We start from the raw sequence: 12,068 nt of genomic DNA on the forward strand, positions 1-12,068 counted from the left end.
TTCATCTTTTATGTGAACTTACTGATCATACCTCCTATATTCACATCTAAATCATTAATGTACACTCCTGCCACTAAGCTAATTTTGTATCCAATTTGCCCTGGATCCCATGGGCTCTTACCTTCTTGACCTTTCTCCCATGCGGGATCTTGTCAAAAGCTTTACTGAAGTCCATGTAGACTACATCACCTGCACTACCCTCATCTACACAACCAGTCACCTCCTCAAAAAATGCAATCAAATTAGTTAGACGTGATATCCCCCTGACAAAGCCATGCTGACTATCCCTGATTAATCCCTGCCTCTCCAAGTGGAGATTAATCCTGTCCCTCAGAATGTTTTCCAATAGTTTCCCTACCACTGATGTTCGACTCACTGGCCTGTAATTACCTTGTTTATCCCTACTACCCTTCTTGACTAATGGCATATTATTTAAATGGAGAGAGGCTGCAGAATGCTGCAGTGCAGAGGGATCTGGGTGTCCTTGTACATGAATCACAAAAAGTCAGTATACAGGTACAGAAAGTAATGAGGAAGGCAATTGGAATGTCGGCCTTTATTGCAAGGGGGATGGAGTATAAAAGTCGGGAAGTCTTGCTGCAGCTGTACAAGGTATTGGTGAGACCACACCTAGAGTACTGTGTACAGTTCTGGGCTCCTTCTTTAAGGTGGGATATACTTGCATTGGAAGCAGTTCAGAGAAGGTTCACTTAGCTGATTCCTGGGATGAAGGGGTTGTCTTATGAGGAAAGATTGAGCAGGTTGGGCCTATACAAATTGGAGTTGAGAAGAATGAGAGGTGATCTTATTGAAACATATCGGATTCTGAGGCAACTTGACAGGGTAGATGCTGAGAGGATGTTTCCACTCATGGGGGAGTTTAGAAATAGGGACACAGTTTAAAAATAAGTTGTCTCCCATTGAAGCCGGAGATGAGGAGGAATATCTTCTCTCAGAGAGCTGTTCGTCTTTGGAATTCTCTTCCCCAGAGAGCAGTGGAAGTGGGTCATTGAATATATTCAAGGCTGAGTTGGACAGAGTTTTGATTGACAAGTGAGTCAAGGGTTATGGGGAACAGGCAGGAAAATGGAGTTAAAGACACAGCCAGATGAGCCATGATCTTGTTGAACCAAGCCTACTTCAATTGGGTGAGCAGGCTCAATGGGCTGAATGGCCTCCTCCTGCTCCTATTTCTTATGATTCCTGTGTCCTGGACAGGAAGCGGTGAGCGTGGATATGACGAGCAATATGAATGGTCATCTTCAGGAGAATTGGGAGGGTGTATATTAGGTACAGCAGAGTGAGAATGGAGGGAGGGTGTGTGGGATGGAGATTTACAGCTTTTGGGGAAGGAGAGAGGAAATAATGTGCCACAGAAACTAGAATTGCCTGTTCTGCATTTCTTTCTTGTACTGACAGTGGTGACTTTTGTAAACTCCTTTTGCAGGCTTAAGGGGAGGATTTACAGACAGAAATCTCAAACCAGATGTCAAGATCTGACAGAGTCACCCGATTCATCGGGCCCTGAATATGATCAGCGTTTGAATTTAGAACAAGAAACGTTTGTCTCTTGTGGCTGCTTCAAAAGGTTTTAAGCATCAGGGTGACTGGAAAAGCACCGAGACCCACACACCCGAGTGAGAGTGTTTCCAGTGCACTGACTGTGGAAAGAGCTTTAACCAATTACACAGACTGAAAAAAACATCACACCGTTCACAGCGGAAAGAGACCATTCACGTGTTCTGTGTGAGGACGAGGATTCAACTGATCTTTGATCGAGGAGAGACACATGGATACCAACACCATGGAGAAACCGTGGAAATGTGGGGACTGTGGGAAGGGATTTCGGGCCCCGTCTGATCTGGAGATTCATTGGCGCAGTCACACCGGGGAGAGGCCATTCACCTGCTCCGTGTGTGGGATAGGATTCAGCAGGTCATCCATCCTGCAGACACACCAGCGAGTTCACACTGGGGAGAGGCCGTTCACCTGCTCCGAGTGTGGAAAGGGATTCACTCACTCATGGAACCTCTTGACACACCAGCGAGTTCACACCGGGGAGAGGCCGTTCACCTGCTCCGAGTGTGGGAAGGGATTCACTCGGTTCTCCAGCCTGCAGACACACCAACGAGTTCATACTGGGGAGAGGCTGTTCTCTTGCTCTGAGTGTGGGAAGGGATTTACTGACTCATCCAACCTGTGGAAGCACCAGCGAGTTCACACTGGAGAGAAGCCGTTCACCTGCTCCAAGTGTGGGAAGGGATTCTGTGATTCATCACACCTGCTGATACACCAGCGAGTTCACACCGGGGAGAAACCATTCCCCTGCTCTGAGTGTGGGAAGGGATTCACTCAGTTCTCAAACCTGCTGACTCACCGGCGACTTCACACTGGAGAGAGGCCCTTCACCTGCTCTGAGTGTGGGAAGGGATTCACTCAATTAATATGCCTGCAGAAACATCAGCGAGTTCACAAATGATTACAGGGGTTGGATTCTACTGTTTTGCTGCTGTTAATGACATCCAGGACTGAACCATGTTCATTCTGACACTTGGTGAAGTGGGAGGGTCGGAGAGTTTCTTTCTGCTGGACTGGCTGGTCTCACGTCTTTGTTTCCAGTGGCTGATGCTCTTTGAAACTTGTAGTGAAAATCTTTTTTCATATTTCACATGGATCACAGAACGAGAGGGTGTTTTGAAGGTAGAATATATTTAGTTAGCGTTTCTGTTTGGAACCTCCCAAAGCATGCCGTGTTGCCATGGAGATGGGCTGTGGGAGTTCGAATGTTCTTTTGTTTCATTTAGCTGGATGTTTCTCACAGAGGAAGTTGCAGATTTGGTCTTGTGTAGTTTGAAGCTCACTTGGAGCTGGTGAGGGGAGATTTGTCTGGCTGCGGCCAGAGGAAGAAATCTCCAGTGGTGCCCACGGTGAAAGGCAGTTAGTCTTGTGGCAGAAAGCAGTCAGCGTGAACAGTGAGTTTGGACAGAGCTGTGAAGAAGCTGTGGGAGCCGAGTGGGAAAAAGCAGTCGGTCTGTCCAAAGTCAGCTCAAGAAGGCAGTGGAATCCTCACAGAGAGAATATTGATAAAAATATTTATTTATTTAAGTTATGGTGTGTTATTGTTAAATATATAATTAAAAATATTTCAATGCACCGGTCATCTAAAAGCAGATGCTATTGGCAGGGGCAAAGGGAAGGGAAAATACTTTAAAAATTAAAATGTTAAAATGTGCAGTTATGATGTTGCTGATTTGTAACAAACTCTTTTCAAGGTTACATTTTGAAACTTTGGACTGAGTTGAAAGACTGTTTTCAGAATGGACTCCGAGGGTCACCTGATTTTCTCCTTGTGGATTCCGGCTGGAACCACTTCCCAAGAGACAAAAACATTCTCTGACATATCTACAAACATAGACGTTTGAAATTCAATGAGCATTTCTGCAAGTGTCAATAAGATCCATCGACTTGATGGTTTCCCTTTAAGGACAATGGAGGCCCAGACTTGAAAGGCATTTGGGAATTCAGAGCTGGAATGGAATCACCACTCACCTCATTGGGAACCTGGTTTGGGGTTTTGACACAGCGGCCAGTTTGGCTTGCCTGCCATCAAGAATAGAAAAGGCAGAGCAAGCTGCCGAGAAACAGCTTCAGAGCAGCAGAGAGGAAACTGCTTCTCAACAGGGAGAGAGAGAGAGAGAGACAGAGAAAGGGATCCAGAAACAACCAAAGGCTCTGCTGTCAGTAACTGGGCAGTTGGAAAATGCCGCACCTGGACAACCAGAAACAAGGAACCTGCTCTCCTCCCTGTGAACCTGACTCCATCTACTAAGCTGACCTCTGAAAGCAACCTCTGGCCATTCGACAATGGAAGGCATCACAGCGGCGGAGGCAATCCCACAACCTCAAACCTTTCCCATCAAACAATGTAACAGCTTGACTTCAACAGGCCTGCACCAAACAACAAAGACTGAACTGATTCACTTTTTATAAGTATTGTTTTATCTTCATCTGTAATTAATCTTTGTGTGTGTATATGTGTGTGTTTGGCTGTGTGTGTATGTATGTGTGTGTGTATATGGGTGTGTGTGTTTATATATGTGTTTGTGTGTGTGTGTAAGTAACTTCCAGAGCAGCGGTGTGAAATAAACTAACCCTTTCTTTGAAGTCAAAAGGTTTTGCTGCTGGGTGATTTTACATTGACTCACTTACTGCAAGAGTGAGATGTCCACATTCACACACACAAACATTGTTCACAGGAAACTGTGGGGAAACATGTTTTAAGGCACCTGTGAGACTGAAATTCTATTTTCCTTTAGTTTCCAACCTCCAGCAAAAGACAAGCATTCTCTACTGCCATGTTATAATCCTGACAGCCTGATGGTGAAGGAGGAAACTGGAGCCAATCTTTACTTGGTATAGATTTATTCACTGAGTGAAACATTTACAGGTGCATACCTCCTGACTCGACTCCACTCCATGTCAGTAAGGGTGTCTTTACATGTGCTCCATCCAATAAATGCCCTCCACCTCAAAATACTTAACATCAATTGATTCTATTTACACCCACAGTCAGAGCATCTAAAACGTCTCCAATTGGTGTCACTGCACTTGTGCCTCAGCTTGTTGGATGAATACCTGAATCCTTTTCCACACTTGGAGCAGGTGAACGGCCTCTCCCTGATGTGAACTCGCTGGTGCTTCTCCAGGGTGGATAATTCACTGAATTCCTTCCCACACAAAGAGCAGCTGAATGGCCTCTCCCCACTGTGAACTCGCTGGTGTGTCTGCAGGCTACATAACCAAGTGAATCCCTTCCCACACTGACTGCAGGTGAACGGCTTCTCCCCAGTGTGAACTTGCTCATGTTTCAGCAGGATGCCTGAATGACTGAATCTCTTCCCACACTGAGAGCAGGTGAAGGGCCTCTCCCCGGTGTGAACTAGCTGGTGTGACTGCAGGTGGGATTGCTGAGCGAATCTCTTCCCACACTCAGAGCAGATGTACAGCCTCTCTCCAGTGTGAACTGGCTCGTGTCTGTGCAAGGTGGATGAATTGCTGAATCCCTTCCCACATGTGGAGCAGGTAAATGGCCTCTCTCCAGTGTGAACTCGCTGGTGTGTCTGCAGGTTACCTGAATGACTGAATCTCTTCCCACACTGAGAGCAGGTGAAGGGTCTCTCACCCCGGTGTGAACTCACTGGTATGTCTGCAGGTGGGATTGCCGAGTGAATCTCTTCCCACATTCAGAGCAGGTGAACGGCCTCTCCCCAGTGTGAACTCGCTGGTGTGCATGCAGCGTGGATGAATCCCTTCCCACATGTTGAGCAGGTAAATGGCCTCTCTCCAATGTGACTACATCGATGAATCTCCAGTGCAGATGGGGATTTGAATCCGTTCCCACGGTCCCCACATTTCCATGGTTTCTCCATGATGTTGGTGTCCTTGTGACTCTCCAGGTTTGGTGATCTATTGAAGCCTCGCCCTCAAACAGAACACAGATCCCTGTTGTGAATGGTGCAATGTTTTCGCAGGCTGTGTAACTGGTTAAAGCTTTTACCAGAGTCAGTGCACTGGAACACTCGGTGCTTTTCCAGTCACACTGATGTTCATAATCATTTGATGCAGGTCGAACAAACATGTCTCCCTCTAGATTCAAAGGCCGATGACACTCATGTCCCAATGAATCAACTGATTCTGTCAGATCTTGGTGTGATGTTTGGTTTTCTGTCTGCAAATCCTCCTCTTCTAATATCCTGCAAAAAACGTTTACAAAAGTCATCACTGTCAGTACAGGACAGAAATGCAGAACAGGCAATTCTAGTTTCTGTGGAACACTCTTTTCTCTCTCGTTCTCCAAAAGGTGTAAATCTCTGTCCCACACACTCGCCCTCCTTTCTCATTCTGCTGTACCAAATATACACCCTCCAAATTCTCCTGAAGGTGCTGATTCATGCTGATAAACAGATCCATGCTCACCACTTCCTGTCCAGGATGTGAAAACCTGAAAATCTTGATGCAGGCAGTAGACTGAATACATAAATATATGTATAGATTCTGGACTAAAAATGTGTTTAACACACAGTGCTGTTTTACTTGATCAGAGATTCATGAACGATGTCAGTAAGGACTTTACAAAAACAAAAACAGAAATGCCTGGAAAAACTCAGCAGGTCTGGCAGCATCGGTGGAGAAGAGCACAGTTGATATTTCGAGTCCTCATGACCCTTCAACAGAACTGCTGTTATTGCTGCTGTTAATCACATCCAGGACCAAACCATGTTCATTCTCACAGTTGGTGAAGTGGGAAGGTCAGAGGGTTTCTTTCTGCTGGACTGGCTGGTCTCACAACTTTGCTTCCAGTGGGCTGATGCTCTTTGAGCCTGGGAGTGCACTTTTGCACTGAAATGGTCCACAAAAGCTGATGAAGGACATTTATTTCATCCTGGATAGTAAATAGTGTTTTTCCTACCACTACAGCTAGATCACAAATAAATACATTTGTCTCTGTTCCATTGAGTCTACAGCACAGGGCCAGGCCAGTCGGCTCAATTGGTCTCTGTCAGTATTTATGCTCCACATGAGCCTCCACCCACCCCTCTTCATCTACCCCCATCAGCATATCCTTCTATTCCTTTCTCCCTCATGTATGTATCTAGCTTTCCCTTAAATGTATTCATGCTATTCGCCTCAACCACTCGCTGTGGTAGTGAGTTCCACATTCGCACCACGCGCTGGGTAAAGAGGTTTCTCATGAAATCCCTTTTGAATTATTGAACCCCTTCATAATGTTAAAGGCTTCCATCAGGTCACCCTTTAGTCTTCTCTTTTCTAGAGAAAAGCAGCCTCAGCCTTTCCTGAGGGTTAAATGCTCTCAGTTCTGGTATTATTCTTGTGAATCTTTGTTGCCCCTTCTCCAGTGCCTCTATTTCCTTTTTCTAAATGGAGATCACAAATGTTGACAGTACTCCCAGTGTAGTCTAACCATGGTTCAAAACAAGTTGAACATAACCTCGCTGCTTTTCAATTCTATCCCTCTAGAATGGAACCCTATATCTGGGCCCCACACTTCAGGAAAGATATGAAGTTCGAGAGGGTGCAGAGGAGATTCACGAGAATGGCACCAGGGATGAGGGACTTCAGTTAGTTGGAGAGACTGGAGCAGCTGAAATTGTCCTCTTTTGATCAGAGAGTCATTGGGACAGAGAAGGAGGCCATTCAGCCCATTGAGTCCATGCCAGCTCTCTGTAGAGCAAACTAGTCCCACTGTCCCCTGCTATCCTCATAGCCCTGAAAGTTTATTTCCCTCAAGTCTCCACCCAATTTCCATTTGAATTCGTTCACCATCTCCGCTTGCAGCACCCACACAGGCAACAAGTTCCAGCTCATTACCACTCGCTGCATAAAACAGTTCTTCCACATTCCCTCTGCATCTCTTACACAAAACCTTAAATCTGTGTCCCCCTTGTCTTTGTACCATCAGCTGATGGGAACAGCTTTCCTTTGTCCACCTTATCTAAACCTGTCATAATCTTGTACACCTCTACTCAAATCTCCCCTCAACCTCCTGTGCACGAAGGAAACCGACCCCAGCCTGACATCTACAATAAAGAGCAAATAAAAGATGTTAATCTCTGAAATCAAATGGAAATGTTTGATTTCTGTTTTGAAGATATTAGGAAAATGTTGTACTGGACAGTAAAGGAATTGGAATAATTCACCCTGGGTGTAGATCAGTGGAATGTATCAATCTGGTTTCCACCTACATTCTAGTGAAAGGCAAGAAAGTGGAGATGAAATGAATAAATTGATCCCTGTATCTTGGAGAAATTTGTCTCCTTTGCCTATGAACTTCTTTTAAAGAAAACCACACTCGGGTCTTCATTCTCTGATTGTTTTATTGATCTGAAAGGTGTAAAAGGGGCCAAACTTCAGCAGAAATCTGGCAGAGCTGAGAACAGACGACTTGCTATGTGGGAACAGGGAGATGAACAGCTCCCAGAGGACAGAGAAAACAAGAGTGCCTTGAATCCTAGACGACACCTGGGTGTCAAGGCCACCATGTTTGCACTGCTTGGCATGGGAATCCTGACTCCCTCTACCGGGGACAGAGCGTGGGAAGCCAATTGTTTGAGAGTTTGATGTGGCTTGGGCAGGTACAGATGGTTCAATGACAGGTTTTGTAATTGGTCCGTTCAAATGTTAGCTCGGCAATGATTGGGTTAAATCAGTCTCTATAGACTTTGTGATGTAAAAAAGTATCAGAAGGGATTTGGCTGTGTAATCAAGCTCATTTATTATTATTTCTAGTCTTGTGATATAGTAGTGTAGCTACCTTATATATTTCCAACCTTACATTCATTACAGCACAGAAAGAGTCCATTTGGCAACTCGAGTCCAAGATCGCTGCCTAAATAAAGTTCTTCCTCACATTCCCCCTGTATATCTCACCAGTAAATATACTTCTATGAAGATTTTCAAGTCTTGGACAGGAATCGGTGAGCTTGCGTCTTTTGATGAGCATGAATCGGCACCAGAATTGGGAGGGTGCACATCAGGTGCAGCAGAGTGAGAATGGAGGGAGAGTGGGTGGGATGGAGATTTACAGCTTTTGGGGAATGAGAGAGGAAAGAATGCTCCATACAAACTGGAATTGTTGTTTCTGAATTTCTGTCCTGTACTGACAGTGATGAATTTTGTAAAAGCCTTTTACAGTATATCAGAAGAGGAGGATTTGCAGACAGAATCTCAATGTAAACATCACATCAAGATCTGATGGAGCAACCCATTTCATTAGGACCTGAATATCACCAGCCTTTGAACCCAGAAGGAGAAATGTTTGTCTTTTCTGTCTGCCTCAATTAGTTTTACACGTCTGTGTGACTGGAAAAGCACCGAGACACACACACCCGAGTGAGAGTGTTTCAGTGCATTGACTGTGGAAAGAGCTTTCACCAACTACACAGACTGAAAAAACATCGCACCGTTCACAGTGAGGAGAGACATTCTACATGTTCTGTGTGTGGACGAGGCTTTAACTGACCATTGGACCTGGAGAGACACAAAGCCACCTGCACCATGGAGAAACCGTGGACATGTGGGGACTGTGGGAAGGGATTCAGACCCCATCTCAGCTGGAAATCCATAGATGCAGTCACACCGGGGAGAGGCCGTTCATCTGCTCTGAGTGTGGGAAGGGATTCAGATCCCCATCTAAGCTGAAGATTCACCGACGCACTCACACCGGGGAGAGGCCATTCACCTGCTCTGAGTGTGGGAAGGGATTCACTCAGTTATCAAACCTGCAGGCACACCTACGAGTTCACACTGGGGAGAGACCATTCACCTGCTCTGCGTGTGGGAAGGCATTCAGTCATTCATCTGGCCTGCGGACACATCAGCGAGTTCACACCAGGGAGAGGCTATTCACCTGCTTTGAGTGTGGGAAGGGATTCAGAGATTCATCTAACCTGCTGACTCACCGGCGAGTTCACACAGTGGAAAGGCCGTTCATCTGCCCTGTGTGTGTCAAGCAACCTCCTGAGACACCAGTGAGTTCACAAGTGATTCGAGAGGTTGGATTCTGCTGTTATTGCTGCTGTTAATCACATCCAGGACTGAACCATGTTCATTCTGACAGTTGGTGAAGTAGGAGGGTCGGAGGGTTTCTTTCTGCTGGACTGGCCGGTCTCACGACTTTGCCTCCAGTGGGCTGATGCTCTTTGAGCCTGGGAGTGCACATTTCCACTGAAATAATCCACAAAAGCTGATGAAGTACATTTATTTTAACCTAGATAGTAAATAATGCTTTTCTTACTACTGGAGGTATATCTGAAGTAAGTACATTTGTCTCTATTCCATTGAGTCTACAGCACAGGGCCAGGCCAGTCGGTTCAATTGGTCTCTGTCAGTATTTATGCTCCACATGAGCCTCCACCCACCCCTCTACATCTGCCCCCATCAGCATATCCTTCTATTCCTTTCTCCCTCATGTATGTATCTAGCTTCCCCTTAAATGTATTCATGCTATTCACCTTAACTACTCGCTGTGGTAACGAGTTCCACATTCTCACCACTCGCTGGGTAAAGAGGTTTCTCATGAAATCCCTATTATATTATCGAACCCCTTCATCATCTTAAAGACTCCATCAGGTCACCCTTCAGTCTTCTCTTTTCTAGAGAAAAGCAGCCACAGCCTTTCCTGAGGGTTAAATGTTCTCAGTTCTGGTATTATTCTTGTGAATCTTTGTTGCCCCTTCTCCAGTGCCTCTATTTCTTTTTTCTAATTGAAGATCACAAGTGTTGACAGTACTCCCAGTGTAGTCTAACCATGGTTTGAAACGAGTTGAACATAACCTCCCTGCTTTTCAATTCTATCCCTCTAGAGTGGAACCCTATATCTGGGCCCCACACTTCAGGAAAGATGTGAAGTTCTTAGAGCGGGTGCAGAGGAGATTGACGAGAATGGCACCAGGGATGAAAGGATCTGGAGGCAGATTCAATCATGGTTTTCCAGAGAGAACTGGATCATTATCTGAAGAGGAGAAATTGGCAGGGTTATGGGGAAAAGGTCGGGGGAGTGGGTCTGGGTGAGTTGCTCTTGCAGAGAGCTGGCACAGACACAATGTGCTGAATGGCCTCCTTCAGTGTTGTAACCATTCCATGATTCTAGAACACCAGCTCGCTGATTCTATTCGACATGGCATGATGGTGGGTAGCACTCTCGCCTTTGAGTCAGGAGGTGGGGGGTTCAAATCCCGTCTCCAAAGACTTGAGCCCCCAAAATCCAGGGCCCACAATCCCAGTGCCAGTACTGACTGGGAGCCGTCCTGTCGGAGGGACTGTCTTTCGAGTGAGACATTAACCCGAGGGCCCCGTCTGCCCTCTCAGGTGGATGTACAAGACCGAATGGTCACAATTGAAAGGAGAGCAAGAGGGGGAGGAGTTCACCCCTGGTGTCCTGGGGCCCAATATTTATCCCTCAACCAACCTCAGTAAAAAAACAGTTGATCTGGTCATCATCACATTGTAGTCTGTGGGATCTTGCTGTGCACAAATTGGCTTCCGTGATTCCTACAGTAACTACACTTCAGGAAGTGTTTCATCCGCAGTGAAACTCTTTGAGATGCCCTGAGGTGGTGAAAGGTGCTATTTAAATGTAAGTTTCTTTTTAAATCCGCAAGCCCCTATCCTTTGGGGCAGATCATCCATACAAACATATGAATTCGGAGCAGGAGTGGGCCATTCGGCCCCTCAAGCCTGCTGCTCTTTTCACGAAGATAATGGCTGATCTGATTGTGGCTTCAACTCCACATTCTGCCTCTCCCTGATAACCTTTGACTCCCTTGTTAGTCAAGAATATATCTACCTCTGCCTAATATATATTCATTGACCCTGAATCCACCGCTGTCTGGGGAAGAGAGTTCCAAAGACACATGACCCTCTGAGAGAAAACGAGGGATCCCTGGGGGCAGGATTGTGGGAGATCACTGTTGGTTCAGGAACCTGAGGAAGATTCACACTCATACCTGGGGTGGTCGCCCAATTGAGGTGGGGAAAGTCGCTCGCGTATTTTGCAAGTAAACCTTTTTCTTTTAAATAAATATCAATGTTATTTGCTACTTCAGAGTCTAGCCTTGCCTGATGGTTGCGTCTCCTTTGAACTAAAGTATTTTAGAGGGTCAATTTGGAACTAAGAAATTAAGTGCCTGCAACCAAATTAAACTCAGCCGAAATTTTAATTATACACCCCTATAGAGAACGTCGAGACGATGCAAGAAAGATTCACAAGAATGATATCAGAACTAAGAGTGTTTAAGTTACAGGATAGAGTGAACAGGCTGGGGAAGCCAAGGCTGAGGGTTGACCTGAGAAAGGACCTCCGGGTTATGAATAGGTGCAACAGGTTTGATGTTATCAAGTCATCACTGTTAGTACAGGATAGAAATTCAGAAGTGACAATTCTAATTATCATAAAACATGTTTCTCCCCCCTTCAAATTATAAATATCTGCCACCTCCCAATGCAACCCCTTCTCCCGATTGAATTTAACACTAATTCATCCGACTATC

At 45.7% G+C, this 12,068-nt stretch overlaps 3 protein-coding genes across 5 annotated transcripts in view; all 3 read left to right on the top strand.

The window, feature by feature from the left end:
* LOC144697932 (uncharacterized) overlaps positions 1-12,068 on the top strand; it is a 273,791-nt gene that overhangs the window by 256,286 nt on the left and 5,437 nt on the right. Inside the window, exon 9 of the mRNA XM_078569892.1 lies at positions 1,936-2,477. Within this exon, the coding sequence (XP_078426018.1) occupies positions 1,936-2,477 (542 nt within the window). The remainder of the gene's footprint in view (positions 1-1,935; positions 2,478-12,068) is intronic.
* The window catches only part of LOC144697248 (uncharacterized), a 420,900-nt gene that overhangs the window by 82,235 nt on the left and 326,597 nt on the right, over positions 1-12,068 (top strand). The window lies entirely within an intron of this gene.
* The window catches only part of LOC144697079 (uncharacterized), a 280,076-nt gene that overhangs the window by 32,349 nt on the left and 235,659 nt on the right, over positions 1-12,068 (top strand). The window lies entirely within an intron of this gene.

This window comes from Cetorhinus maximus, chromosome 23 (genome assembly GCF_964194155.1).
Source record: "Cetorhinus maximus chromosome 23, sCetMax3.hap1.1, whole genome shotgun sequence".
NCBI lineage: Eukaryota > Metazoa > Chordata > Chondrichthyes > Lamniformes > Cetorhinidae > Cetorhinus > Cetorhinus maximus.